This window comes from Eubalaena glacialis, chromosome 3 (assembly GCF_028564815.1).
Source record: "Eubalaena glacialis isolate mEubGla1 chromosome 3, mEubGla1.1.hap2.+ XY, whole genome shotgun sequence".
NCBI lineage: Eukaryota > Metazoa > Chordata > Mammalia > Artiodactyla > Balaenidae > Eubalaena > Eubalaena glacialis.
The window spans coordinates 113,457,716-113,484,026 of NC_083718.1; the positions used below are offsets into that span (position 1 = coordinate 113,457,716).

The 26,311-nt window shown below is 34.9% G+C and overlaps 1 protein-coding gene across 2 annotated transcripts in view; it reads left to right on the plus strand.

Moving 5' to 3' along the window:
- Positions 1-26,311, plus strand: part of EVI5 (ecotropic viral integration site 5) — a 228,596-nt gene that overhangs the window by 187,107 nt on the left and 15,178 nt on the right. For both annotated transcript variants that reach the window (XM_061186311.1, XM_061186313.1), the window contains one exon: positions 13,667-13,762. In XM_061186311.1, the coding sequence (XP_061042294.1) occupies positions 13,667-13,762 (96 nt within the window). The remainder of the gene's footprint in view (positions 1-13,666; positions 13,763-26,311) is intronic.

The window sequence follows — 26,311 nt, forward strand, 5'->3', positions numbered from 1 at the left end:
GAAATTACCTTCACTTTAAAAATCAACTCACACCCACATGTAATATATTAGAACCTGGTTTGTCTTACATACTGCTGTATGCCTTGTGCCTGGCATGTAACAGGTGATCAAAAAATAATTGTTAAATGAATCTTAGGCGGCAGCCATGTACATGAGAATTTAATATTATTATGCCATAAGAACAGGTAGGTTCAAAGTACCTTTTTTTTAATTGAAGTATAGTTGATGTACAATATTACGTAAATTTCAGGTATAAAGATTCATTTGTTTAAATGCTGCCCCAGAGGTGGACTGAAACTGATCCCATAATTTCCTACCTCAACCGTCTAACAAAATAGTAAATTTTTTTTTTTAAAGGCAAATACTTTCCCACTAAAAGCAGCCTGAGAGGAAAAGGATCTTAGCCTAATGCAATAAACTTTAAAAGTGACAGCTAAGGAAAGAAATAAACTATTTAAGAGCAGAGAGGCCTAGCAGGGCTTGGCTTCTAACCTCAACTATCTCCCTCTCTCCTATGTCACCACGCTGTGTATATAGGTAAGTCAGCAAAAACCCCGGAAGATTCAGTCATATCCCAAATGTGGAGAGAAGGAAAATGAGTATGTCTGACTGAGAAGTTGTAGAAACTTCTAGAAGGAACAACCCAGTGAAGGAGATTAGAAAGTGAACATCTGAATCTTAATTAAAGTGAAGGCCCTGGGACAACACACTCTATTTGGGAAATGATCTGAATCCTAAAACCCAGGTTTTGGCATGTATCCCCCCAATTAGGTAATACAAAATAGCTAACAGAATCTCAGAAGAATAAACAGTGCCCCTGTTTAGCCAGGTTCTTCTTTTCCCCATGCTATCCCTCAGGCCATAGAAAAATGGGAACAAACTTGAGCTTGGAGGGCACAGAAAATAGATTTTAAATATGATGGAAAGAGAGTTAATAAGTAACTCATATCATTAGAGCATTTAGAATATCTAGACAGTCACCTAGCCATGAGCATGATGAGAAGAAATGGCACAACAACTTGGTTTCTATTATTATAGCAGAGAAAAGAGAAAGAAATACCATTCAGAAACATCCCAACCAAGAAGAAAGGTAATTCAAGGATAAGAGAGGAATTACAATTACTTCATACTATAAAACAACTAACCGTGAATTTAGTAAAATTAAGAAATCAAAAGATAAGATAATTAAAAAGTACACTGAGGTAAGAAGGAGGGGATTGTACCACTAAGGGAATAAATTGAAGCCCAATACACCATTGCAGAAACCACAAAAGAATAGCCTATTCAATGGACAATGCTGAAAATTGGAATATTGGCATAGAAGAAAAGCTTGAGATAATAATCATAATGAATATAGCAGTTAAGAATGAAAAACAAGTATATTAGCTAATGCTTATGGATGACAGACAGATAATCTAACACTAAGAATAATTGGTATCCCACAACAAATAGAAAGAAGATATATTCAAAAATAAGCAAGAAGAGGTCCTTGAAATTAATGAAGATTCAAAGATGCAAATTAAAAGAAAACCTTGTGTTCTAGGAAAATTTGACACAGAATGCTCCTTGAACACTTAGAGCAAATTACCTACAAAGTTGTATGGGAAGATTAAGACTTGTCCTCCAGATTTCTCACAGCATATTCAATGCCAGAAATCAACAGAGCAATGGCTATGCTGCACTCTCCAATATGATAGCCACTAGCCAGCCAATGTGGTCATAGCCTCATTTTGCACAGTAGCTACTAGCTAACATATTAGACAGTGTCGATGGAGAACATTTCCATCACCACAGAAAGTTATCTTAGTACTAGTCTACAACATTTTGAGTTTGGCTGACCCAAAAATATTATAGCCAAACAATGTGTCAGCCAGATATTTTGAAGAAATAGGTTGTCATTTTCCAGTGTGAAAAGATTGCTAGGATACTACTCTCATAATCTTGAAAAAATTACTGGATAGTGAAATCCAGCTTAAAACAAGTCAAAATAAAGAACTGTGAAATGTGGGCGCTATTTGAAAAGATGGGTGGTAAATGTTGAATCTGTTTAAATACAGAACTATTACTAAACAAATATGGGAATAGTGATTACAAGTGAGAGAGTTTTTTTTAAATAAACTTTGACAGTGTAAAAATAACATAGCTAACAAAAATCTGGAAGTGGAGGGGGAGGGGATATGAAAGCAGGTATAAATGTACTCATATCCCAGCAAGATAGTCAATCAATACCACATACATTTAAAGCATGTAATAAAAATGCAGACTTCTAACATCTTAATGTTTTTTTGTTATCTCTTAAATTTAGAGGTTTTTTTTTAAAAAAGGAAATTACCTCTCTTATATTGAAGAAACACTTGGCATTCACTGTACTTTCTTTTCCTATTAATTTTAGCTAATATTTAATGTTTAATTTTCATTTTTGTATTTTTAGCACTGCCCAAGTTGCTTAAGGCAAACATATATAATTTTACAGAAACAATTATTTTTCTTAAAAAAAAATCTGGCTGCATGTATTCCAAGATGTTAAGTAACATTGATCAATTCTGAGGAGTGTGAATAGAAATGATTGTTACTCTCTTTATGTTTTTTTTTTCAGTTAAAATATTTTTCCTACTTTTTTCTACTGTATTAATCACAGCCAGGCCAGACCACCTCATTGAAATTGTTGAGGAAGGAAATTAATTTTATAGGATGAGTTACTAATTTGAAATTTATAAAGTATTATTGATATCTTTACATGGGCTGTCTTTGATTTATCTTTTGTTTTGTTTTGTTTTGTTTTCGCTGAGCTGCACAGCATGCGGGATCTTAGTTCCCCAACCCGTACCCCCTGCAGTGGAAGGCGAATTCTTAACCACTGGACCTCCAGGGAAGTCCCCCTATCAAGTTCTAATACTCTAATAGTCTGATAAGTTGATAAAGATGCTTTTTGGCAAAATCAGCTCTGCATGGATCCTTTAAACAGGCCACAGAAAAGCATGTTTTATCCATGAGGTGAATATACAAGAGCCATATATATGGTCATCTGATGCTAAGGAAGGTACATGAGAAATTTTGACAGCTAAGGACTGAACTCCCCAACTTTGGCTTACTAACACTCTGTACAGAGGGTCCAGAAAAAGATAAATGAGTAACGTAAGCAACACCAATTTTGGAAAAATAATTCTAGCACATATCCTGCTGTGATTTGTCTTACAATTAAGGCACTAGGAATGAAATCTGGTTTCTATCCCTGGCTAGCCATGTGATCCTTGACAGGTAAGCCACTAGTCTGTCTAATCTTCTAGTGTTGTTGAGGCCAGGCTGTGCTTAGATCAAACCACCTGTGAGGGCAATAATCAGGTAAAGCACCAGGCCAAAAGAGAGGGCTTATTATTAGTCTGTCAGTCTGGAGAAAATCTGGCTAAGAGAAAGAAGTGGTGATAAGAATCCAGAGGATGGAAATAACAGGCCTAGATCGTAATCATCATCAAGCTGGGAGAAGACAATCTAGAGAAATAAAAGTGATGGGTAGTAGAATGACAAAGCGATTAAATGATGTTTGCATAGATCTAGAAAGGCTTTTTGTAACTAATTCTTCAAAAGTCTTGGTTTCCCAAGACAGTACTCCCCAAAAGGGTTTGTCAGGTGTTAACTCAGCCTGGCATAACAGTGTTTATCCTTAGTAAATGGGTTACATTACCATATATCCTTTCCTCATAAGGAAAAAGTGAGACAGAAGCTGCTTTACAGTGCACAAGAGTACCTATTTGGAGTTTAAGTTTATGGTGTTAGAAACAAAAAACAAAACCAAGAAACAAAAATAGAGATAAATCTTTCACTGAGATGATAACCCCCATGACATGGAATATAAGGGTATTAAAATATGACAGTTCCACCTCTCCAGAAGGTGAATCACATTTTCTTCAGTTACACAGTTTTCCAGCTGTGAGCACTCTCTCAGTGAGCAAGATAAAGCTTAATGAGTGGTTGTTTTATGCTTTCTTTTATGACAAGTCTTCTCTTTCTTAGAGATTTCTTTGTGATGAACACTATGCTTTTCCCAGAATTTAAAGTCATCTACCTACTTCATAGAATATTTTTACAAAGAGACAAATGACAGGCTGAAAGGGTTTTGTGTGGTTAAAGTGATGTTAAATATAGAGTTCTTTGGACCTCATAGGAGTGAAATGTTAAACACGTTAATCTATTAATAAAAGGCAAAAAATCATAACTGCTAATATTTATTATGTTTATCTTTTACCAAATACATATAAATAATAGAATAAATATTTACAAGAGTAATATATAAAATGCTGTATTCCTATAAATATTCTGAGTCTTTGACTTCAGATATTTAAATTTCTGTGCCCATGTCTTCTATATTTACTCCCTTGACCCAACCAACCATTAAATATACATTATATTAGTTTTACTCTGTTACCTGTTTGATTTGAAAAAAAGGAATAAAAACAGTACTTGTTTCTGTTCGAATGGGAAATTTTTCTATTTCAGCTTTGACTCTTAAAATATCAACAATATCATGAAAAAAAAAGGCAAAAGTACTACTTTAGATTAAAAAAGGCTAAAGAGATATAATAACCAAATGTAACCATGAACCTTGGTTCAATTGTGGATAATAATAAAACATTTTGGGCCCTTTTAGGAAAGTTTGAATAGGAAGTACATGTTTAATGATGCTGTGAAATTACTATTAATTTAGGTGTTGTAAGGACATTTGGTTACTTACTCTTAGGAGATGCATGCTGAAATATGTAGTAGTGAAATGTCATATCTGCAATTTACATTCAAATGTTTCAGAAAATACACAAATAGGAAAAACAAAAGCAAATGTGGCAAAATAGTAATTGGTGACTATAACTGAGGGGTATATGGGTATTGTACTATTATTTCAGCTCTTCTGTAGATTTGAAAATTTAAAAAATTAAAAAGCTAGAGAAAAATTTTGCAAGATGTTAATGATAGACTAGATGCTTTTATATTTTATACAGGGTGCTTTCTACTACCTTCATCTACACATCTAGTATATTAAGTAGGTGTTAACTGGTTAAATTCTTTAAAAAAAAACCAAAAACAAAACCAAAACCCTCTAAGCAAATTATCTGGTTGTATAGAGCATTAAAAAGCCTATGGCTTGAAACACAGCTTTTTAAAATCTGCTATCTTCCTGTCTAAGGAAGTGTCCTTCCTGTGGCAGGATAGGGGTAAGTTATAACCAGCCTTAAAAACATAGATAAAGAAACAAATAAACAAGAATGGACTCTTAGGCATGCCTATTACAATTTCTCTTTTAAAATGAGGCTAATTCATGAATTTAAACAAACCAGGGCCCCTGCCTCCTCTTTTCTCACTGCCACAATATTTTTTAATGTTGTCCACTGCTAAACCACACTTTTCTCTCAAACACTTGTTCAAAGCAACTTAACAACATATTTATCTCAGTTTTGCTGCAACATAACACGCAAAAACATGCTGCTTAGAGCTATACAGTAAACATTTCATGTTTTCTCTTCAATCTTTTAGCTTGATATGCATTACCATACTTAACTGTTCAACCTTTTTAAATAGTATGTTGGAGTACAGTAGACGTAGGTGAAGGTATTTCTAATTAAAATGTCCACTTTCTGCTGTGACTTAACACAAATACATAATTCACTTATTTCCTGCTGACCACAGCATTTATGATTTTTCAATCAACAGATTGAAAATATTCAGGTAACAGAATATTTTACACATCCTGAGCACAGTCCATCTCTACCTCATCCTTTCTGTGATTAGAGCTCCCAAAGGTTGCAGGGACAAAAACAGGTGAAGGTATATGCCGAAGGTCGTTAATCAACAGTCTAGGTAGTTGAACACCAGAATCACTGCTCTAAGTAAAATATTCCTCTAGACACATTTATATGTGTTATATTAAAGAACATAGCTTTGGGGCTATAACAATCTGTTACCTGATAAAAAAAGCTTAGAGAATTGGGCTCCATATTTCCCTTATTTATTGCCATATCTCCTCATAATATTGGTACTTTAAGTTTTAAAAGAATTATTTTGTTGGTCCCCAAATCTTTGGTTTTTCTTCATTCTTTAGAACAATTAGTTTTCAGTCATAGGGGTCATATGTGTGGAATTTTCTAAGATCCTAAACATTTTATTTAGTTCCTCATCATGCATTACCAAACTTTAAATCATATTTTCTGTTTGAGAGCTAGGTTAACCAAGACAGGGATTTGAGTTCAAAATTGAACCAACCTCTGCAGACAGGGAACTGACCAGCTGAAACTATCACAGATATAATGTGAAGTGAAACTGATAGCAGAATTGAAAGAAATTAAAGACCCCTTGACAGTTTTCCTCTATTTTTGTTTTTAAATATATTCGCTCTGGAAATGTAGAGACTATTTGTAGATAAGTTTATCAGTCTTGGTCATTTACCACATTCACCATTGTGGTAGTTGAAAAAACATCTCTTTTTTAATATGTAAAATTATACTAAGTAAATTCTGTAATGAGTGTCAACTCATAAAATATTAGAGATTTTTAAGAAATAGGGTAAAAAGCATTTTATAATTGGCATATAAATAGAATCTTGAATTTGTGTTTAAAAAAAATAGTTAATTTTCAAAGATGGTTCAAACCAGTGCGTTTCAAGTGTAGTTTATGTCACGCTGGTTATGTCAGAATCACCACTTGTTTAGCTTTCAAAGTATACTGATTTTCAAGCTCCATTTCCAGACATTTAGAATTCAGTAGGTCAGAAATTGGTTCTCTTAATCTACATGTTTACAAAACTCCCAAAGTGATTTTTTTTTCCGTAATCATCATTAGGAATCATTGTTTTAAGCATTTCATAGATTATGTTGTTTATATCATGGTGTTTATTTACTTAGCCATATTTTTTTAAATATTTATTAGGTAGTATGTTTTTATTGCAGGCAACCCAATTCTGGATTTGTTAATGGCATAAATAATATGGCTTAAATGATAAAGGCGATTTATTGGCTTACATGCCTCAAAAGTCCAGAAGTAGGGTGTGCTTCAGGAAAAGTTTGGTTTGAGCTCCATTTTGTTGTATTTAACCATGATTCTTAAGGCTCAGCCCTCCTTGTCATTTTTATCTTCAGGAGGTTTTCCTTATTGTGTTAAAATGGCTTATGGGTGAGCTTTATACCCACATATCGTAATATCCAGAATAAGAAACTGTACCCCATACTTTCCAGCAAAAGTTTTGAGTGTCACACTTTGAGAAACCCCTGAACCAATCACTGTGCAAAATAGATGTGATCATCTTGTTTGAGTTAAACCCCACCAATCAGGGCATACCTGTGGAGTTAAGTAAGGATCAGGATAATTCCAATTCTATCACCACTACATAATGAGGGAGAGAGAATGGATCTTGAGGTAACAACCATAAAATCTACTACAAAATATTATAGAGATGAACTATAATTTAGCCTGCTCCAAAATTATATTCTGTTTTAATGAAGTACTAATTGTATGATTTAATCATATTGCTTTTTAGTTTCTTAAGTTTTCAGTAAAATGTGAAGAAAATAGTATCCATTCTAGAGCAAAACATGGATTTTTAAATGAAGAAACATTAAGTAACCTTTGGTAGATATGTGTCTTTTCACATATGTAAATGAAGAACAGTGTGGACCAAGTGCTTACTTTTTAGCAGGCTGGGGAGGGAGAGGAAATTAATTGCTTTTTATCGATGACTCTTCCTCCCCGTATTTTATTATGAAAAATTTCAAACATACAGAAGTTGAAAGAATTGTGTAGTGAACATCATAAACTCACCACCTCCATTCTAAAACTAATATTTTGATATATTTGTTTTAAATGTTGGTTTATCAGATACCTACCCATCCACCATTCTAGCTCACTTATATTTTTGATGCATGTCAGAGTAAGTTAAAGTTGTCATACTTTACCCCAGTCACTTAAGCTTGCGTATTATTAACTAGAGTTATTAATGACCTTTTGACTAAGAGGCTCATACATAAAGCTCAGTGGCTTAAGGCCTTAATATGAATTAGATTATTTTAGACTTCATAATGGTAATTCCTAAAATAATCATTCAAAGATAGATCTAAGAGTGAAATATGCATTTAAAACTTTCATAAAGTTACTTTATGCTCTCTTGATATAGTTTCTTTTGCTGTGTGAAAAAAGATAATGTATTTAAGGTCTGTTCACTGAAATTACTGACAATTGCCAAAATTGTTTATATGTTGGATCTCTTTAAGTTTGTTACTTACCTTATTAGTTTTGCTTAGGAAACCAGTTAACTGGCAATCTGTTTTTGTTATCAGCTGGACCAAAAGAAAACCTCAAGAAAATGCAGGTTCCTGGTAAATTTATTAGCGTAGCTGACATTTTCCCACCTGCTTATCAGAAAGAACCATGTGGACATTGCTTGAAAATAGAAAGCTATAAAAATACTTGCAAAAAAACCTTAAACATTAGAAAATTGAATGAACTGCCTCAGAAGTGAAATTAAATTGATATCCACTTATTAGAATATAATAGTTAGTTGTATTTTTTGGTGTTGGAAATATACAGTTATTCAGTTTTTACATTTAAAAAGGATCCTTAAAAGGCTTTATATTAACATATTTAAATGAGACCCTATTTGTAGAACATAAAAATCACAGACTTTTAGATTAAAGGTCGTTTTTATACATTTCAATTTATTAAATAGCATTTAGGACATCTCTCATTTTTTACTTCTATTTTTGAAATATCAGCTATATTCCCTTAAAACAGACTATTGAATCAAAATGCCCCAAGCAGAGCTTTCCAGCTGTTGTGTCTGTCACACTGGTGTGCTACTAATGTGTGACAAGTGTGCCAGGGTGGTGATTGTCTTCTCCTGGGGTCACTGCTAGAGCCTGGAGTTGCTTAATCACCCTCCCTCTTTCTTCAGTTTAGCCAGTGTGCCTTATAGGTTGTTTATTGGGGTATCTGTCTGTCCACAGAAACAGTGGTTTGATGGGCATCAGAATCTTTTTATTTGTAAAAGTTTTGCCAAAAAAAAAGAAAAAGACCCAATAGTAACCTTTGTATTTAAATCTAAAAAGAACAACTACATGCAATTAGATTTGATCAAACATATAAAGTGTTTCTCTTTGAAATTCTGCTTTTTTCTGCAGTTAATAGAAATTCGAAGAACACTGTATTTTTAGTCATAAAATCTAAGAGGGCTTCTTTGATTTTCACAAGATCTTTCAGGAGTCTTTTTTTTAAGTTAAAAGCATTCCATTTTTTATGGTAAAATTTCTTAACTGCCCTGTTTTTCATTAAACACTACCTTTCCTCCAAAGAAATCGAAGTGCTATAACAAACTTTTTAGCCAAAACCCTACAAAGACCCACCTTTGGAAGAAACAAATCTTTGGAGTCACTTGATCGCTTTAAAAAAAATTTTTTTTTTTAATTTATTTTATTTATTTATTTTTGGCTGCGTTGGGTCTTCATTGCTGCGCATGGGCTATCTCTAGTTGTGGCGAGCGGGGGCTACTCTTCGTTGCGGTGTGTGGGCTCCTCGCGGTGGCTTCTCTTGTTGCGCAGCACAGGCTCTAGGTGTGCGGGCTTCAGTAGTTGTGGCACACGGGCTCAGTAGTTGTGGCTCACGGGCTCTAGAGCGCAGGCTCAGTAGTTGTGGCGCACGGGCTTAGTTGCTCCGCGGCATCTGGGGTCTTCCCAGATCAGGGATCGAACCCATGTCCCCTGCATTGGCAGCTGGATTCTTAACCACTGCACCACCAGGGAAGTCCCTTGATCGCTTTCTGTAAAACAGATTTAATGATTTCTGTCTTGCCAAGCATTTTTTTCATGCAAGTTTTCCTGTAGGGAAGAAATGGTATTAATTATTGTTACTGGTCATTCTACAGCCATTCAGACCTAAAGCATTTCTGCGTTCTTGAGCTTCTTTCTTACAATACTAGAGCTTACCTTGGGCTTTGTCATTTTATTTGCCCTGAAAATTTTATGTCATCCCACATGATGATATTGCTATGCAGTGTTCAAAATCCTCAAGACCTTTGCCTTTATTGGGGACCTGATTTAAAATCACCTTTCTCCAAGTCTGATTCCAAACCATAAACATTTAGCTTATTTCATTCAGAAGGATTTCTCCCTAGTAGTGGATTGCACTTTCCATTTAATCAACCATTTCAAGGGAATTAATATGACATGATAGTAAAATTAGACTAAAATTTAAAGCCATCAAAAAGGATAGCTGAACACATAAATAAAATGAGTAATTCTTATCAAATTACCCTGCTTTGGAAGTATATTTACTTACTAAATTTCTGCTGCCATTTCTCATGTCACATGTGGGATTTAGAAAGTACATTCTATAAGAATAACGGCTTCATTTATTTTATTTACGTCAATGAATATTCTCCCTCCAAAAACTTTTTTCCTACATTATTCCTTCTCTTCCTTCTCTCATGCACTCACTACTTAATCCCTTCTGCTTGATATCATCTTTTCCATCTTTGAGATATACAGGACTAAGGCGGAGGAAGTCTAGAGCCAAGGAAAATCTTAGAATGAGATGGTTATGAAACAGGCTGAATTTGGGTGGTGAGTTCATTAGTCTTTATTATTAATACTCTTTTGTTCTTATTCTGTGCCTTTGAAATATTTCATTTAAAAAGTGGAGTGATTAAAAATAAGATGCAGGTATAAGTACATGTAAGTGGTATTGGACAACTGTAAATTGATAATATGGGTCATTAGCTTAGGGCCATTATTGCAAGTTGCTATATAGCTTTTTTTTTTTTTTGGCTGCATTGGGTCTTTGTTGCTGCGCGCAGGCTTTCTCTAGTTGTGGACAGCGGGGGCTACTCTTCCTTGCGGAGCGCGGGCTTCTCTTGTTGCGGAGCATGGGCTCTAGGTGCGCAGGCTTCAGTAATTGCAGCACGCGAGCTCAGTAGTTGCGGCACGTGGGCCCTAGAGCGCAGGCGCAGTAGTTGTGGCGCACTGGCTTAGTTGCTCCGTGGCATGGGGGGTCTTCCCAGACCAGGGATCAAACCTGTGTTCCCTGCATTGGCAGGCAGATTCTCAACCACTGCGCCACCAGGGAAGTCCCTGCTATAGCATTTTATCTTTAACTCTTTTGATATTGCAATTACCATTTAAATCAGCGGAGGCTGAAATAAATACGTAAAGATTTTTGTAACAAATCCAAGAAAGCTAATTTGTGTGATCCTTTGCATAGATTTCCATATATTCTCTTCTGTTTCATTATTTCTCATGTTCATAGTGCTGTAAATTTAAGGTGAAAAATGTGTCAACTTTTGCTGTGACTCTTAGGCAGCCAGTTCACTCAGTCTTTCATTTAAGTTTCCTTATCTAGGAAATATGAATAAAAATAATACCTATTACACAGGGTTGTTGTGATGATTACATATAAAGGGCTTAGAACAATTCCTAGCTCATTGTAAGCCCCAGTCTTTCTCCACCACAGCTCCACAAGAGAATTAAGTCCTACAGAAAATTGAGTAACTATTTTCTCAATTCTTCTAAGGATGGTACATAGCTGGTACCATTTTAGATGCATAGGAGGTAAGTTAAATCATTACATACAATGATGCTTTAGGCATTAGGGCTTAATTCCTGTGGGGAACCTCAATTGTGAAGGTCTAATAAAGTGCTCAAGATATGTTAGCTTTTATTTTTTTTTTTTTTTGGTTGCAAGTGACAAATCCATAATGGAACTGGTTTAAATAATAAAGAGACTTTATTGGTTCATATACCTGAAAAAACAGGTAAGGAAGGCTTCAGAGATGGTTTGATTAGGATCCTGACTTGGTATCCCTGCTGTTCTATTGGTTCTGCTATCATTTCTCTGGCCATCATACTAATATTTCTAACTAAATTTTCAAAAAAATTTTTTTCTTAAATATGGGAATGTGGCTGAAAACCATAAGGTGTCTTTTGTATATATTTAAGAAGCCCTGCATATTTGGAATATAGTAATTGTTAAGTTCTTTGCTTAGATGATTATATGTGATATTCATGTGTTTAAATGTATAAGAAAAGTTTTAAAGCCTGTAGAAACAGTAGTTGTTCTTTTACATCTATACAAACATTAGTTACATCAAACTGCTTCAGCAGACCAAATTCCAGTAAAAGGTTTTTAAGGCAGGTTGCCAAAAGAAAAAAATAAAATAAAAAAAGGTACGTATAGGAATAACTTGATGAAAGGATTTGCAGAACACGCTAAGGGTACATAAGAATGAAATCAAGGTGGCAAAGATAGTTTAACACAGAAGAGCAATCCTGTTGGCATGGTGCCCTGACTCTGCAGAGAAGCTACCCATTCTGTTGCCGGAGCAGCTCTGTCTAGTTCTTCTTTCTGCCAAGGATGTTAGGGGAAGGTGTGTAGAAGAAAAGTAGAGGCTGGATTTGGCTGCAGTCAGAGGTCCAAACCGGATAATGTCCAAGGTCCCTTCTTACTGTGAGTGGAAGGAAACATTTTCCACATTGGAAAATGCTCTTCACTACAACCCATTACACGCAAGGTAATTGTACAGAACCTAAGGCACCTTTTAAAACCTACTTTTAAAAAACCGATAAATATTTAGATACCACTAAGATAACTTTTACAGGAACTTCAGAGCTCTCTCAAATCAAAATGTATTATTTTTCTGCTCTATGTATACTGATGTTGAATGATCTTCAAGTTGTATTCTTGAGAGATAATAGCAAGTGTAGAACAGCTTGTATAGTGTCGATAGTATGAGTAAAAATATGTGTGTATACATGTGTGTTTGATTATATATGTACAAAATACCATGGAAAGACTACACTAAAAAAACTGTCAACAGTGGTTGTCTCCATGGAAGGAAACTGAGTGCTGACTATTGAAAGTGAATTGGTACTTTTCTGGCATGAGTAGTTTCAGTAGATGTCTCTGCATCAGAGCTTCTTAACATTTTAAGCATCAACTTCCTAAACAAATAATCTGGAGATAACAAAAACAATCCTGTTTTCACTCTTTAATAAGCTCTTTACCTTCAAAGTTCACATTTGTTTTCAGGTGGTATAAGAAAAAGGCAGCTCCTCCCCTTCCTAGTCTACTTCCCTGGAAAATGATCCCAGCATGATTCTAGAACTAGTTCTTAGGATTGGAGCACCTTTTAATCACATTCCTGAGCTAATTAAACAGAAGAGATTCAGAGCTGTCCTCCCCTTTTAAGAGTGGTTTGGAGAACCTGTTTTTTTTTCCTTCTCTGTTCCCCAGCAAAAGCAGGTTCGTAGTGTAGCTGTAGGAGGATTACCACCTTCTCAGCTAAGCATTGAATCTCTTATAGAATGGATAGAAAAGCATTTGCCCTCAAAATAACTGGATAAATGGCTTTTGAATTCTAGGGTAATTTTTTTCACCAGTAGACCCATTTGATTATTGATTTCTAAGAGTCTCTCAAAAGGTACATTTTATAGATTGTATTAATATAATTAATAAGCACTATTTAGAAATATTCAATATAGTTTACTATTAATTATTGTACAGAAATAGTTTGAGAATAGATTTGTTCAGAATTTAGCCAATTAAAGGATATGCCCTTATGCTGTCCTGTATCTTCAAATGTTCGAGTATATGCTGTGAAAATTGTCTCTTGATTTTGCTTTGTTGTATTGTCACAAAACAGAAAGAAGAAGGAAAGCTTCAAGGACAGCTTAACAAGTCTGATTCTAACCAGTACATTAGGGAACTGAAAGATCAGATAGCAGAGCTGAATCATGAGGTAAGTGATAAATTTTGGTCTTCACATATTTCTTTCTTCCTTCCTCTGTATTGACACAACACTTTATTATTGCTTATGACTGACTCTTTCATGGTAAATATTTTCTGTGAATCTTTGATTATGATTAATAATAATATTTTGGAAGATTACCTTCTTTTTAACATGAATTTTTCTGTTCCAATATTGAGGATTTATTTTCCTTAAACCTCTTTAATCATGATCTGAAACGATCAATTAATATTTTTATGGCAAATATTTCACTTTTTTATTGTGATCTGAAACGGTAGTTTGTCTAGGTGTCACAGTTACTTAAATTAAACGAAAATTTTCTTTTTACCTCTATAGTAGATTTGTGGTATTTACCGTTGTGGATAGAGGGAAGTTTTTTTTACTCTTGTCTTCTTTTTCCCAAGCGGTATTACTGAGATTGCAAAAAAGGATACTTGCCTAATATCAGTTAACAGATTTCTTAGTATCTGAATACTTTTTAAACTGGCACTACCTTGAATTTGTGAGATTCAGCTCATGAAATTTTCAGATAGTTTTACTAGATACTATACTAGGTAATTTAAATTATTTAAAATAATGTGTTTGATTAGAGAGACACTTTTTATTAATGTGGCTGTAGGTCAGTTTCCCTTTTCTTTCTTTAATGATAAATATCTGGCTAAACATGAATGGAAAAGTGTGTTTCTTACCTTGAATTATTTGTACAATAATGTTTATTCACAGTGATGAGATTTGAATGGGTAACATAAACCTCATTTGTTAAGACAGAAACTCATTTTCTTCACTAAATTAATTTAAACCTCAAAGGAAAAAGTTTGGATATTACCCTTTCCTGGTATTACACTCTTCAGTGAAAGTCTAAGTGTTTTGGGTAATACCTCCTGGAGGCAGTCAATCTAAGTAAAATCTGAATGAAAAAATAAAACATTAACAAAAATGATAAATCTTAGATGTGGTTTAATTTAATTTGTCCTGAAATTTGGGAGGTCATGCCTATAAATATTGATTTTCAGCTCTGATAACATTTGAGGGATTCAGGATCATGTATAATCTTTACCTATTCGTGTGCATTTTTTATAATCTGTTCTGATCTGACAGCCGTGAATGAAAGAACAAGTTACACATAAGCATGTTCTAGAAACCCTTATTCTTTTGAGAACCCTAGGAATTATTCCTTATGTTCAAAGATTTTCTCAGAGGAAATTATGACTAAAATGAAGCAATCTCCCATTTATAATTTTGACATCTAGTGATAAGGAATGTACCTTAACTAAAAATAATGATATTCTTCTCATCAGGAATGGCAGAAAATATAATAGTTCATGAGGTTTAACTTTAATGTAGGGTTTTTTCTGTGGCTTGTGAAAGCAATCTTTTATCTTATGCAAACATGAAAAGAAAATTACTTAACAGGTAGAAGTTTCTTCTGTTAAAATAAAGAGCTAGATTGTGCAAATTAAAAACTAGAACAGTTTGTGATAAGATGCTAATTGGGTGATTCAGAATAGGCCAGAGTCCTGGGCTTAACCAAGTCCCAGTTAGAAAGCATAGTAGAGAGGAGAATGAGTACAGCTGGGGACCACACAACCACACAGAGGTGAGAGTGGGTATGGGGTTGGGAGTTTAGAGGAGGCCAGACTCGATTAAGAATTAATGCAACTGGGCTTCCCTGGTGGCTCAGTGGTTAAGAATCCGCCTGCCAACGCAGGGGACACGGGTTCGAGCCCTGGTCTGGGAAAAGCCCACATGCCATGGAGCAGCTAAACCCGTGCGCCACAACTGCTGAGCCTGCACTCTAGAGCCCGTGAGCCACAACTACTGAGCCCGCATGCCACAACTACTGAAGCCCACGCGCCTAGAGCCCATGCTCCGCAACAAGAGAAGCCACCGCAATGAGAAGCCCGCACACCGCAATGAAGAGTAGCCCCCGCTCACATGTCACAACTAGAGAAAGCCCGCATGCTGCAACGAAGACCCAACACAGCCAAAAATAAATAAATAAACAAAATAAATAAATTTATTTTAAAAAAAAAGAATTAATGCGACTGAGTTGTGGAAATAAGGTTAGATTGAATAGAACCAGCTTATGGTGAATCTTCAAAGCTGGAAGAGATTAAGTTTACTATTATAGATAATGTGAAACCACTATAGGTCTCCAGTTGGAGACTTCTTTTCATTATGTTTTCTGAGCAGATTTTAATATATGCACCTGTTCAAAGTTTTATAACTAAAGAAAGGATAAGTGAAAACAAGTGAACGTTTAAACTGAGATAACTGGTTGTAGTCAACTTACTATAAAAATTACTCTTTGTTGGACCAGCTTCTTGAGAAGTTTAGACAAGTTGTCACTTCTTTAGTCTAGTGTTTTTTTCATTCTTGTGATAGCACTTCACAGTGGAAAAAAAAAGCTAACTGAAGTCAATCTAATTGCTCTAACTTAACTTTTGTCTGTATGCTAGAATTTGCCAGAATCTTTGGCTTTCAACATGAGAATTGACTTTTAAGTATTAATGTTGTATTTGAGCATGTGACTGTTAATAGTCACTTTGTTAGCTGATCTTTGTACTTCTCTAAGTGTTGAAGGAAATAGTGAGACAAACTTTGTAGATTCATCTTCCTGAAGATACAGCAATGTTGTACATGTTATAACAGCTATGACCACTTAGCATAGTTAGCTGTATGAAATAGTAAAGAGGATTAAGCAGGTTATTTTTTATGAATGGCTGAATATATTGTTAATCTATAAAATAACAATAATAGATACTATTCATTGGTCTGTTGGCCAAGCATTGTGTCAGACACTTCATATTTATTACGACTAATCTTCATAATAATCCCTTATGATGGTGGTATCCTCAGTTGAATGGATGTGGAAACAGACTCACAATGATTAAGTAACTTTTCCCAAGATGATGCAAATAGTAAATGGTTGAGCCAGGATCTAATCCAGTTTGGCCTGTTCTTTTCTGTGCTGCTTACAGAGACATTAGATTAGAAAACATGTCATCAATGTTTAAAATCTTAAGAATATCAGTTAATGACAATATTTTAACTGTGTTGTCCTCCTTGACACATGAATCTGCATATATCCAATAAGTAAATTCTGCAGTTGACGTAGCCACAAGGGCTCTCTCTGTTAACATTGCAAATAGAGATTTATCTTCACTTTCTGCAGCTTACTGTCATCCATCCATGTGATTTCTATGACTCCCAACTCCTGCGATTCCTACCCTCACCACCTAATTTTGCTCCTAATATTACCTACTTACCATAGCAATCTTTTAATTTGAAGCCTTTTACCCTGCCAAGAGCTTCACAGACGCCACTGTGGAAACTCTTGCTGCCCCAGACCTGGCAGGAGCTGTGGTTAAATCCTCCCCTTAACCCTACATTCTGTCCTCATGGGAGACATAGAAAAGACCCAAGGTCCCAATTTCAATGCTTTCGTTATCCCATCTTCCCACCTCCTGCCCTTTCACCCATCTATCATCACAGCACCTACTCTATACTAGGCACTGGGTTTAGAACTGAAGGTAAAGAAGATTGAAACACAATCCATAGCCTCAAGGGGCTCACAGTCTAACAAAGGAGATAGGCGTACAAATAAACAAATTGTAATACATAATGAAAAGTATAGCGTTATAGTAGCTACCATTTCAGCAGCTGCTCTGTGTCAGGCACTGTACTAAGTATTATACTTCCTTTATTTCTTTTAATCTTCACAACAGTCCTCTGAAATAGGTAGCATCATTATTCATGCTTTACTTGTCATAAAACTGAGGTTCTGGGGTATTAAGTAACTCCCCATGGTCATACACTAGTCAGTGATAGAGGTAGAATGTTAGACTATATGACTTTAAGCCCATCCATGCACTTAACTACCATATGCTATATAGCCTCCTTTGAAACATACAAGGATAAGATGGCAACAGCATCTGGGCTGGGTTTTGAAAAATGAAATTTTTTCAGGCAGATTGGACATCAGGAACATTTTAGTCGGAGCCATAAAACAAAAATGTAGATTCCAGAAATGAATAAGCCATCTACTTTTTCAGTGCTGATCTGTCTTCTTGCAGCTGCCGACCACTAAAGACAAAGAATATTTTCTAAATGCCAGGAAAAAGAGATAGAAGGAGGTAGAAAGTTAATCTCATTTAGAAGCCAAAGGAAATATACTCAGAACTCATTTATGTATTGACATATTGAGAAGTATAATCATATATGGTTCACCCAAATTATCAGTTGACTAAGCTTCTCTGGGTTCCTTGAAGCCTTGCTACCATTTACAGACAGTATTGTTTCACGCGAAAATGCACACTAAACAGCTGATTTGAAAATGTTTTTGGAGTACAAATTTTATGTTTTCACTTGTTCTTGATGGTGATGTGTTCCAGTGGATGTTCTAGGAATAGGTAAATTTATTCCAGACTGAAGATAGTTCACTTATACTAAAATTAAATATTTCCCCATTATACACCTTTGCTCAATTTTTATGTCTTAATAAAATAGTTTTAATGTGCTTTATATCAATAAAGTCTCACGAAAGTAATTCTAGTTCTATTCACTTAGTAGCTTTTCTGTATAAAGCAAATATTCCCCATTTTTATTAAGCTTTCTATGTGGTTGTTGCTAAACCAGGTATAGATCTTTTGGATAATTATTTTAATCTTCACAATTATCCTGTGAAAATTATTTTTCCCATATTATAGGCTCACCAAGGCTAAATAACTTGTCCAAAGTCACATAACCAGTAAGTGGCAGAAGCTGGAATTCAGGATCAGGACTTTTAGTCAGATTACAGTGCATTAAATGAGAATGAGGGACTTCCCTGGTGGTCCAGTGGAATGAAATATTAAAAAAAAAAAAAAAACGAGAATGAAGTAAAACCAAAGCAAACCATATATTTTTAAAAAGAAAGAGAAAAAAACCATTAAAGCACTTTTATTCGCTAATACCCTGCCTTGTTCCAGATAGGATAAAGGAAGTTTGCAAATGATACAAAATAGCAAACTCTACTTTTGTGAGAGAAGGTAAACTGGGAATATAATATGGAGCCTTTAGTAAGACCAATACAATATAGCATAGCACAAAAGCATCTTATACATTTTTATAAGTGGGCCTCAAACTTGGCTCTAAGGTTTTCAACAGTCAACAGAAGGGGGAAACCTGGTCAGTTTAAACTTGTCATAGTGTCTATGTGATAAAAACAGACCAGTTGGTTAGAAGAGCCACACCTATTCCTGATACTAAGACCAAACAACAGTTTCTTCATGGCTCTTTTCATAAAGAAGACCTTCTAGTATGAGTCCATCAGCTATTATCCTTAACGTTCTGTAATAGTATGGGTTCATAATCATAAAAATTGAACAATCTAAAGAACACAAACCCTTTTAAAACTTTTCTATAGAAGTGAAACTTACAGAAAAGTGCCCAGGTGACAAGTTTGTTGCTCAATAAGTTATCACAGTAATCACACCCATGTAACCACCATCCAGGTCCAAGAAATAGACCCCAGAGCTCCATTCATATTCTGTCCCAACCTCTCCTCACTCCCTCCTCCTCAAAAATAACCAGGATACCAGATTCTAATACAGTAGTTTTAAGTTTTTGAATTTTATATAAATGGCTTCTTATGGTATATATTCTTTTGTGTCTTGCTTCTTTTGCTCAAAGTTGTTTGTGCAGTTTAACCATGTTATTTTAAAATGTAGCTATAGGTTATTCATTCTCATTGCTGTGTAACTTTTCTTTGTATAAATATACCACAATTTATCTATTCTGTTCGTGAATATTTGAATTACTTCCATTTTGGCCTTTTAAGAACATTGCTGTTATTTATACTCCCATGAGCAGTAAAGATAGTTTCTATTGTTCTACATCCTCATCAGCATGTAGGATTGTCAATCTTTAATTTTAGTCACTGTTTGACTGTGAAGAGGATTCTCATTATGGTTTTAATGTGTATTTCCCTAATTACTAAGAAGATTGGGTACCTTCCCCCCAGCATCCAGAACAATATTGGCATGTGGTAGGTACTCCATGAAAATGTTTTTAATGAAGAAATGATTGTGAAAGGCTTTGCTGATAACATAACATATATAAGTTGTGATAGGAATGCTAAGAAGCTTCCTGATGTGCGAAAAACAGTGGAAAGATCATGCCTGGCAGAAGAAACAACTAGCACAAAGACCCTAGACAAAAATGAAGTGGACTTTTTGAGAAACCATACCAATGTGGCTGGAGTGTAGCATAGGGTGGGAAAAAATGGTATGAGGTAAGATTAGAGAGGAAGACAGAGTCAAATCATATACAGTGTTTTGTAAGCCAGGATAAATCATTTGAATTTTATTCTTGGTTGAGTGGGAATGGTTTTAAGCAAAGAGTGATGTGATTTGATTTGCCCTGCCTGCTATATGGTGAATTGATTGTAGGAAAGTAAGTATGGAAATAAGGAAGCTCATTAGGAGGCTGTTAAAATAAAATAGTCCAGGTAAGAGCAAAGGTGACTTAGAAGGATGGCAGAAGTGGAAATCTTAGCAATGTGGATGTATTAGAGATATGTTTTAGAGGCAGAGAACTTGCAGATGGATTGTATGAGGGACATGAGAGCGCAGTCAGTGACTCCAGAGATTTTTGGCTTCATAGTTGAGTGAACGGTTGGTGCCATTTACTGAGGTTAGGGAAGGGTAGAAGATCCAAAGCTTTGTTTTGTTTATGTTAAGATTGAGATTCCTGTTAAACATTAAAATGAAAATAGCAGGTAGACAATGGATATGTGAGTATGAGGTTCTAAAAAAGAGGTCAGGGCTAAAAATAGGTTTACTAGTCATTGGCATACAAATGGCATTTGTAGATAAAGAGAAGGGAGTCCAGGAGCAAGTTTGTGGCACTCCTGACCTTTAAGGTCAAGAGAGCCAGCAAAGGAGACTAAAACCACCAGTGGGATAGGAGGGGAACTGGGAAGTGTGAAGATATAGGAGCCCCCCGAAAGGAGACTTTCAAGAAAGCGTTTCATCATAGTTGTTTTAATTAGATTTTTAAACTTCCCTGATCATCTGAAGAATGAATTTATTTAAAGAGATTTCGTCATCATTTTTCACCATTTATCAGAAAACGGTGGATGATTTATGAAAGAACTTGAGAAGGATCGATCTATGGTCTGTCACTGAACGATTACTAACACCTCCTTCTTGAAGAAATTAGAGAACTGTTAGCTATTTCAGGACAAAAAAAAAAAAAAAGAAAGGAAGAACTATTACAGGATGCTCTAAACAACGTACAATCTGGGTAAGTGGAACCAACTTTCTCTCTAAGGATAGACATTGTGCTGGTTTCCAAAAGGTCTTCTGTCTTCCTGTCTCCTTTGTTGGGGAGGCAGGTTTTTTAAGTTAAGTCGTCGTATGTCACTAGAATCTTCTTTTTTTTCTTCTAGCCAAGTATGAAATTAGGAGTTTGAGTAAATAAAAAGAAATCTAAACAAAGCCCTTACTGAAGTTTGGCTTAGAAAATGTTTATACATGTAATCTTTAAGTTTTTAAATTCTGATAACTCTGTTTATGTATACCTGAGCTATGGATTTAATTAAATATCTACCAAAGTTTATTTTTAATGTCCTAAACATTCTTAATATGTTTAATATGTATACTCATTTTGTTATCAAACTAGAATTTTTGAAATAAGGATCTTTAAGAGTCAAATGACAGATGACCCTTTGGTACTGTTTGAGTCTTTTTTTCTTCCCTGTATTTTTCAGTTTAAAAATAGTTAATAAAACCACTTGAACTTGAATTTAAAAATAAAAAAAGAAGAAGAAGAAGCTTTTTAAAGACTCAATAAACATTGATTTTCATCTAGGCATTAAAACCAGAATAAAGGTAGAAAAGAACTTAGTCATTTGGCTCTGTAGGTATTGGCAGCTATTTTTTCCTCTTTTTGTCCAACGGAATGATTTTGTTTTTGTTTTCTTAACTGGATGCTTATTCTATGCTGACTGTTTCTGCCAGTGTTTGTTTCCTTTTAAATGTTACAAAGCTCTGAGTATATTACCTAGTTTACAGAGTGGTAACCTAGAATAGAATTTACATTCTTACAAACAGCTTTGATAACAACAATCTGTATCTGGAGGCAGAAATAAGAATCAAAAATAGTGTTTTCTATTTGTACTGATGGCTGTTGATAATTGAATTATCTTTTTTAGAAATACAACTACTTTATTATTTATTTATTTTTGGCTGCACTGGGTCTTTGTTGCTGCGTGCGGGCTTTCTCTAGTTGCGGCGAGCAGGGGCTACTCTTCATTGCGGTGCGCGGACTTCTCATTGTGGTGGCTTCTCTTGTTGCGGAGCATGGGCTCTAGGCACATGGGCTTCAGTAGTTGTGGCACACGGGCTCAGTAGTTGTGGCTCATGGGCTCTAGAACGCAGGCTCAGTAGTTGTGGCGCACGGGCTTAGTTGCTCCGCGGCATGTGGAATCTTCCCGGACCAGGGCTTGAACCCGTGTCCCTTGCATTGGCAGGCGGATTCTTAACCACTGTGCCACCAGGGAAGCCCTGATAATTGAATTTTAATTTTAAGATTATTGTTTAAGAAATTTTTCAAAATGTGGTATTTTAAGCCTTCATGTATGTTTTTACAGTGAAAAGTGCTAGGTTTCTCAGTGTAGAAGCTTCTTAATAAAAGAAATTATTTCCTTCAACTTGTTCTTTCTCTAGTTAGAGCAATGTGAAGTACCATGCAGGAGCTCACACAAGCCTCAGTGCAAGTAAATTCTTTTTCTCTGCTGCCCCAAAAAAAGGTCCTATGTAGATAATGAGAGATTATAATTGTACTCCTATGAAAATTGCTTTAAGGCCCTTGAATGAAACGTTTAGCACTGGTTTTTAATCTTAAAACCTCCATTTACTGATAAAAAAATTGATTCTTAATGACTTCTTTAAATGAGTGTTATTACTCCTGTTTCTCTTATATGTTCCATTTTATCTTTGGTAAGCAGCTTATCTTATTTGAAGTCATAAGATTAAAAAGTGATTGTACAATGTACAATATTTTATGCCTGGAATAATATCACTATGTAAAAGACTTAAAGCTGAGATTTCAGATTTATGTTTTTTTTAAACCAGGCACGTTCTTAAAGTTTATCTAGTTGTTCACTTGGTAAATGAGGAAGCTGAGGGCCCAAGACTTAAAGGGACTTACCCAAAGTTGCACAGCTATTTTGTGGCAGAGACGGAACTACTGCCCAGGAGCTCTGGCCTCTGATTTACTACATCCCACTGCCCTACCAGTCCTGCCGACCAATTTAGCTGTCTCATGGTAGACAGAGTAGGAGTTTCATAGATGTTTAATTGAATTAAAATTAACTACCTCTCTCAGATGAGAACCCAGTGTCTAGATAGTAGAAATCTACTCTCACTTAGTATTCTTTACTTTTCCTTCAGCTTCAGGTTCTGAACTTTTATTTGATCTGAGACTGGGGACTTGACCCTTCAGATTCTGCTTCAGTTTCCAGTGGTTGCCACTAAAATCTTAGCTTTTAAATATTAGATGATTTTCTGAAAACAGAGGCAACTGAGATTTTTTAGCCAAATTTGACATTTCTAGAAACCTAGAATTAGGTAAAAATAGCCAACCCAATTTTATATATACGTATTATTTAAGAAATACAAGCTTACTCAAGGACATAAATGAGCTCAGCTATTCAGTACATTCTGTTTCAAGAGTCTGTTATTTAGAGAAAGACAAATATATGATATCACTTATATGTGGAATCTTAAAAAATCATACAAATGAACTTATTTACGAAACAGAAATAGACTCACAGACATAGAAAACAAACTTAGGTTACCAAAGGGGAAAGGGGGAGAGAAATTAGGAGTTTGGAATTAACATATACACATTACTATATATACAATAGGTAACAGGGATCTACTGTATAGCACAGGGAACTATACTCAATATCTTGTAATAACCTATAATGGAAAAGAATCTGAAAATCATATATATATGATTTTCAGAGATACATATATAGGAATATATATATATATGAATTTGATATTTAACTGGTGACCAAACTTCCAGCAATTGTTTCCAGATTAATTTTTTTTTAATCTCCAGGGATATATGTCTTTCCATTCATTCTTTGCCTCCAAAAAGAATAATATACCACATTCATATAAAGAAAAGCTATAATAATCCCACACAGGATACCTTACTTTTTATTCAAGACTTTTAGACCATTTTCTAGTTTTATGTTACATTCATAAAAAGAGTGTTTTCTACCTAATTACATGCATCTATGTATCCTGTTCCTACTGTAGGTAAAAAGAGATTTTTAAATTTGTTAATAAAAAATGTGTTTCTAATGATGGTAATTTCATTAAGGAATTGGAGTTGAATCATGAGAATATGAAAAAAAAAAGGTCTGGTAGGAGAAGGTGAGATAATGAAATCACTTACGAAAGAAAAATTAAAAATATAAAACAATTTGCTGTACACCTGAAACTAACACAGCATTGTAAATCAACTATACTCCAATTTAAATTAAAAGAAAACAAGGCAGGAAAAGAAATTAGAACGTAGAAAAGATGAGATGCCAAGGAAAGAAGCCTCTTAGGAATATTGACTGAAGTAGGACATGCCTCTAGAAGGGTTTGTTATGAAATTTCTAGGATAAACTCTGGGTGAGCAGCCATTTTAGAGAATACAGAAGCTATCTAGAGCTAGGGATTTGGATCTGGTACTCAGAATTAAGGATCAAGTAAATATCCTCAAGAGATAATATCACACTGGCCAAGGAACAGAACCAGTTAGAAGTGTAAAGTCAGACTTGGATATTAAGCTGTGTCAGGTGGAATTTTTTCTGATATTGTGCCAGACACTATAGGAAGTACAGTGTAGTCTTACTCTCAAGGAATTTACAGTCTGATGGGAAGAAGCAGAACAGTTAATTTTATAAAGACTATATGGTTGGTACTGATAATACTTGATAGTTCAGAAATGGGAGCAAACACAGCACTTAATCTCATTTATTTTAATTAGTGGCTGTTACACTGTCCTTGATGCTCCAGGGCAAGCTAAGCTGTGCATTCCTTGATGGCAAAAGTTGTGTCTTATTCAGCCTTATATTTCTTAGAGTCTTTCAAAAGTCCTGACGCAGTACCATAAACTGATGGAATCAGTTAGTTCTCATGGTGTTCAAATTGTCCTGAATTTGACCAGTGGGAGCTCTTTAAGGCTAGCTTCAGTATCTTTTTTTTTCTTTACAGACCCATTAGTCTTTGAGCATTTTTGTGTTTTCTGGCACTAATAGTACTTTACATCAAATGAGTATAGCTGGATTTTCAAATGTAAGGTAGTGAAACAGTGTTTATTAGTATAGTCGGCCCTCCCCATCCGCGGGTTCCATATCGCGGATCCCGCCAACCTCAGATTGAAAATATTCGAAAAATAAATATTCCAGAAAGTTTCAAAAAGCAAAACTTGAATTTGTCACACATGCAACTGTTTACATAGTATTTACATTGTATTTACAACTATTTACATAGCATTTACATTGTATTAGGTATTATAACTAATTTAGAGATTACTTAAATTATACAGGAGGATGTGCACAGGTTATATGCAAATACTACACCATTTTATATGAGGGACTTGAGCGTCTGTGGATTTTGGTATCCACAGGGTCCTGGAACCAATCTCCTTTGGACACTGAGGGACAACTGTACTGATCTGTAAATTGCTTAATAAATGGTCCCAATGATTACTCTTATGACTATTAGATTGGAAACATACCTCACAAAAAACCACTTCAAGGGAAACTGCATGTCAGATACGACTTGGGTTATGAGAAATAAAGGTGGATGATAATAAGCATTTTTTTTAAAGGAAATGGAGCTAACTATAAAGCCTAGAGTGACAGTTTTTATAGTTACTTACAACAGTTCTTAAACAGATTTAATTCAATAGGGGTGGAAGAGACTTGCTTTCAGCCTTCCCACGAAGAGGCCATATAATAGTATACTCTTAGATCTAAGACATGAGGAAAATAAGATATAAATGCCTAAAGCCATTTCAATCATATGTATGATACCAATAAGGTTTTAGCGTGACTACAGTATTATTTGTTGAAATTTGGAATGATACTAATAAGATGTGCTTGAAGATTTCATTCAATCTGATATGGGGCAACCAAAATGAGCTATGATTTTAAAATCCAATGAATTTACTCATGTACTCAGGTTTCAAGACTTCAGTATTCATTTTTTAAATTTCTTTCATTTATTTGAAAGCTGATTATCCCTACTCTTCACCTCTTACTTTCTCCTTCACTATCATGTCACTACTGCTAAACACATTCATAAAATAGAGAAGAGGGGAAAAATAGATATCCATGCAATTTATCAGGTTCTTAATAGCACTTCCGGTTTTTGTTTGTTGTTCTTTGGGTTTTTTCATTTGATAAGTTTAGTTTCTGAATTTTGTGTCTTTGCTCTCCATCTTACTGCAGGTGGTTGAGAAACTGTCATCCTGGATTGTAGGCCT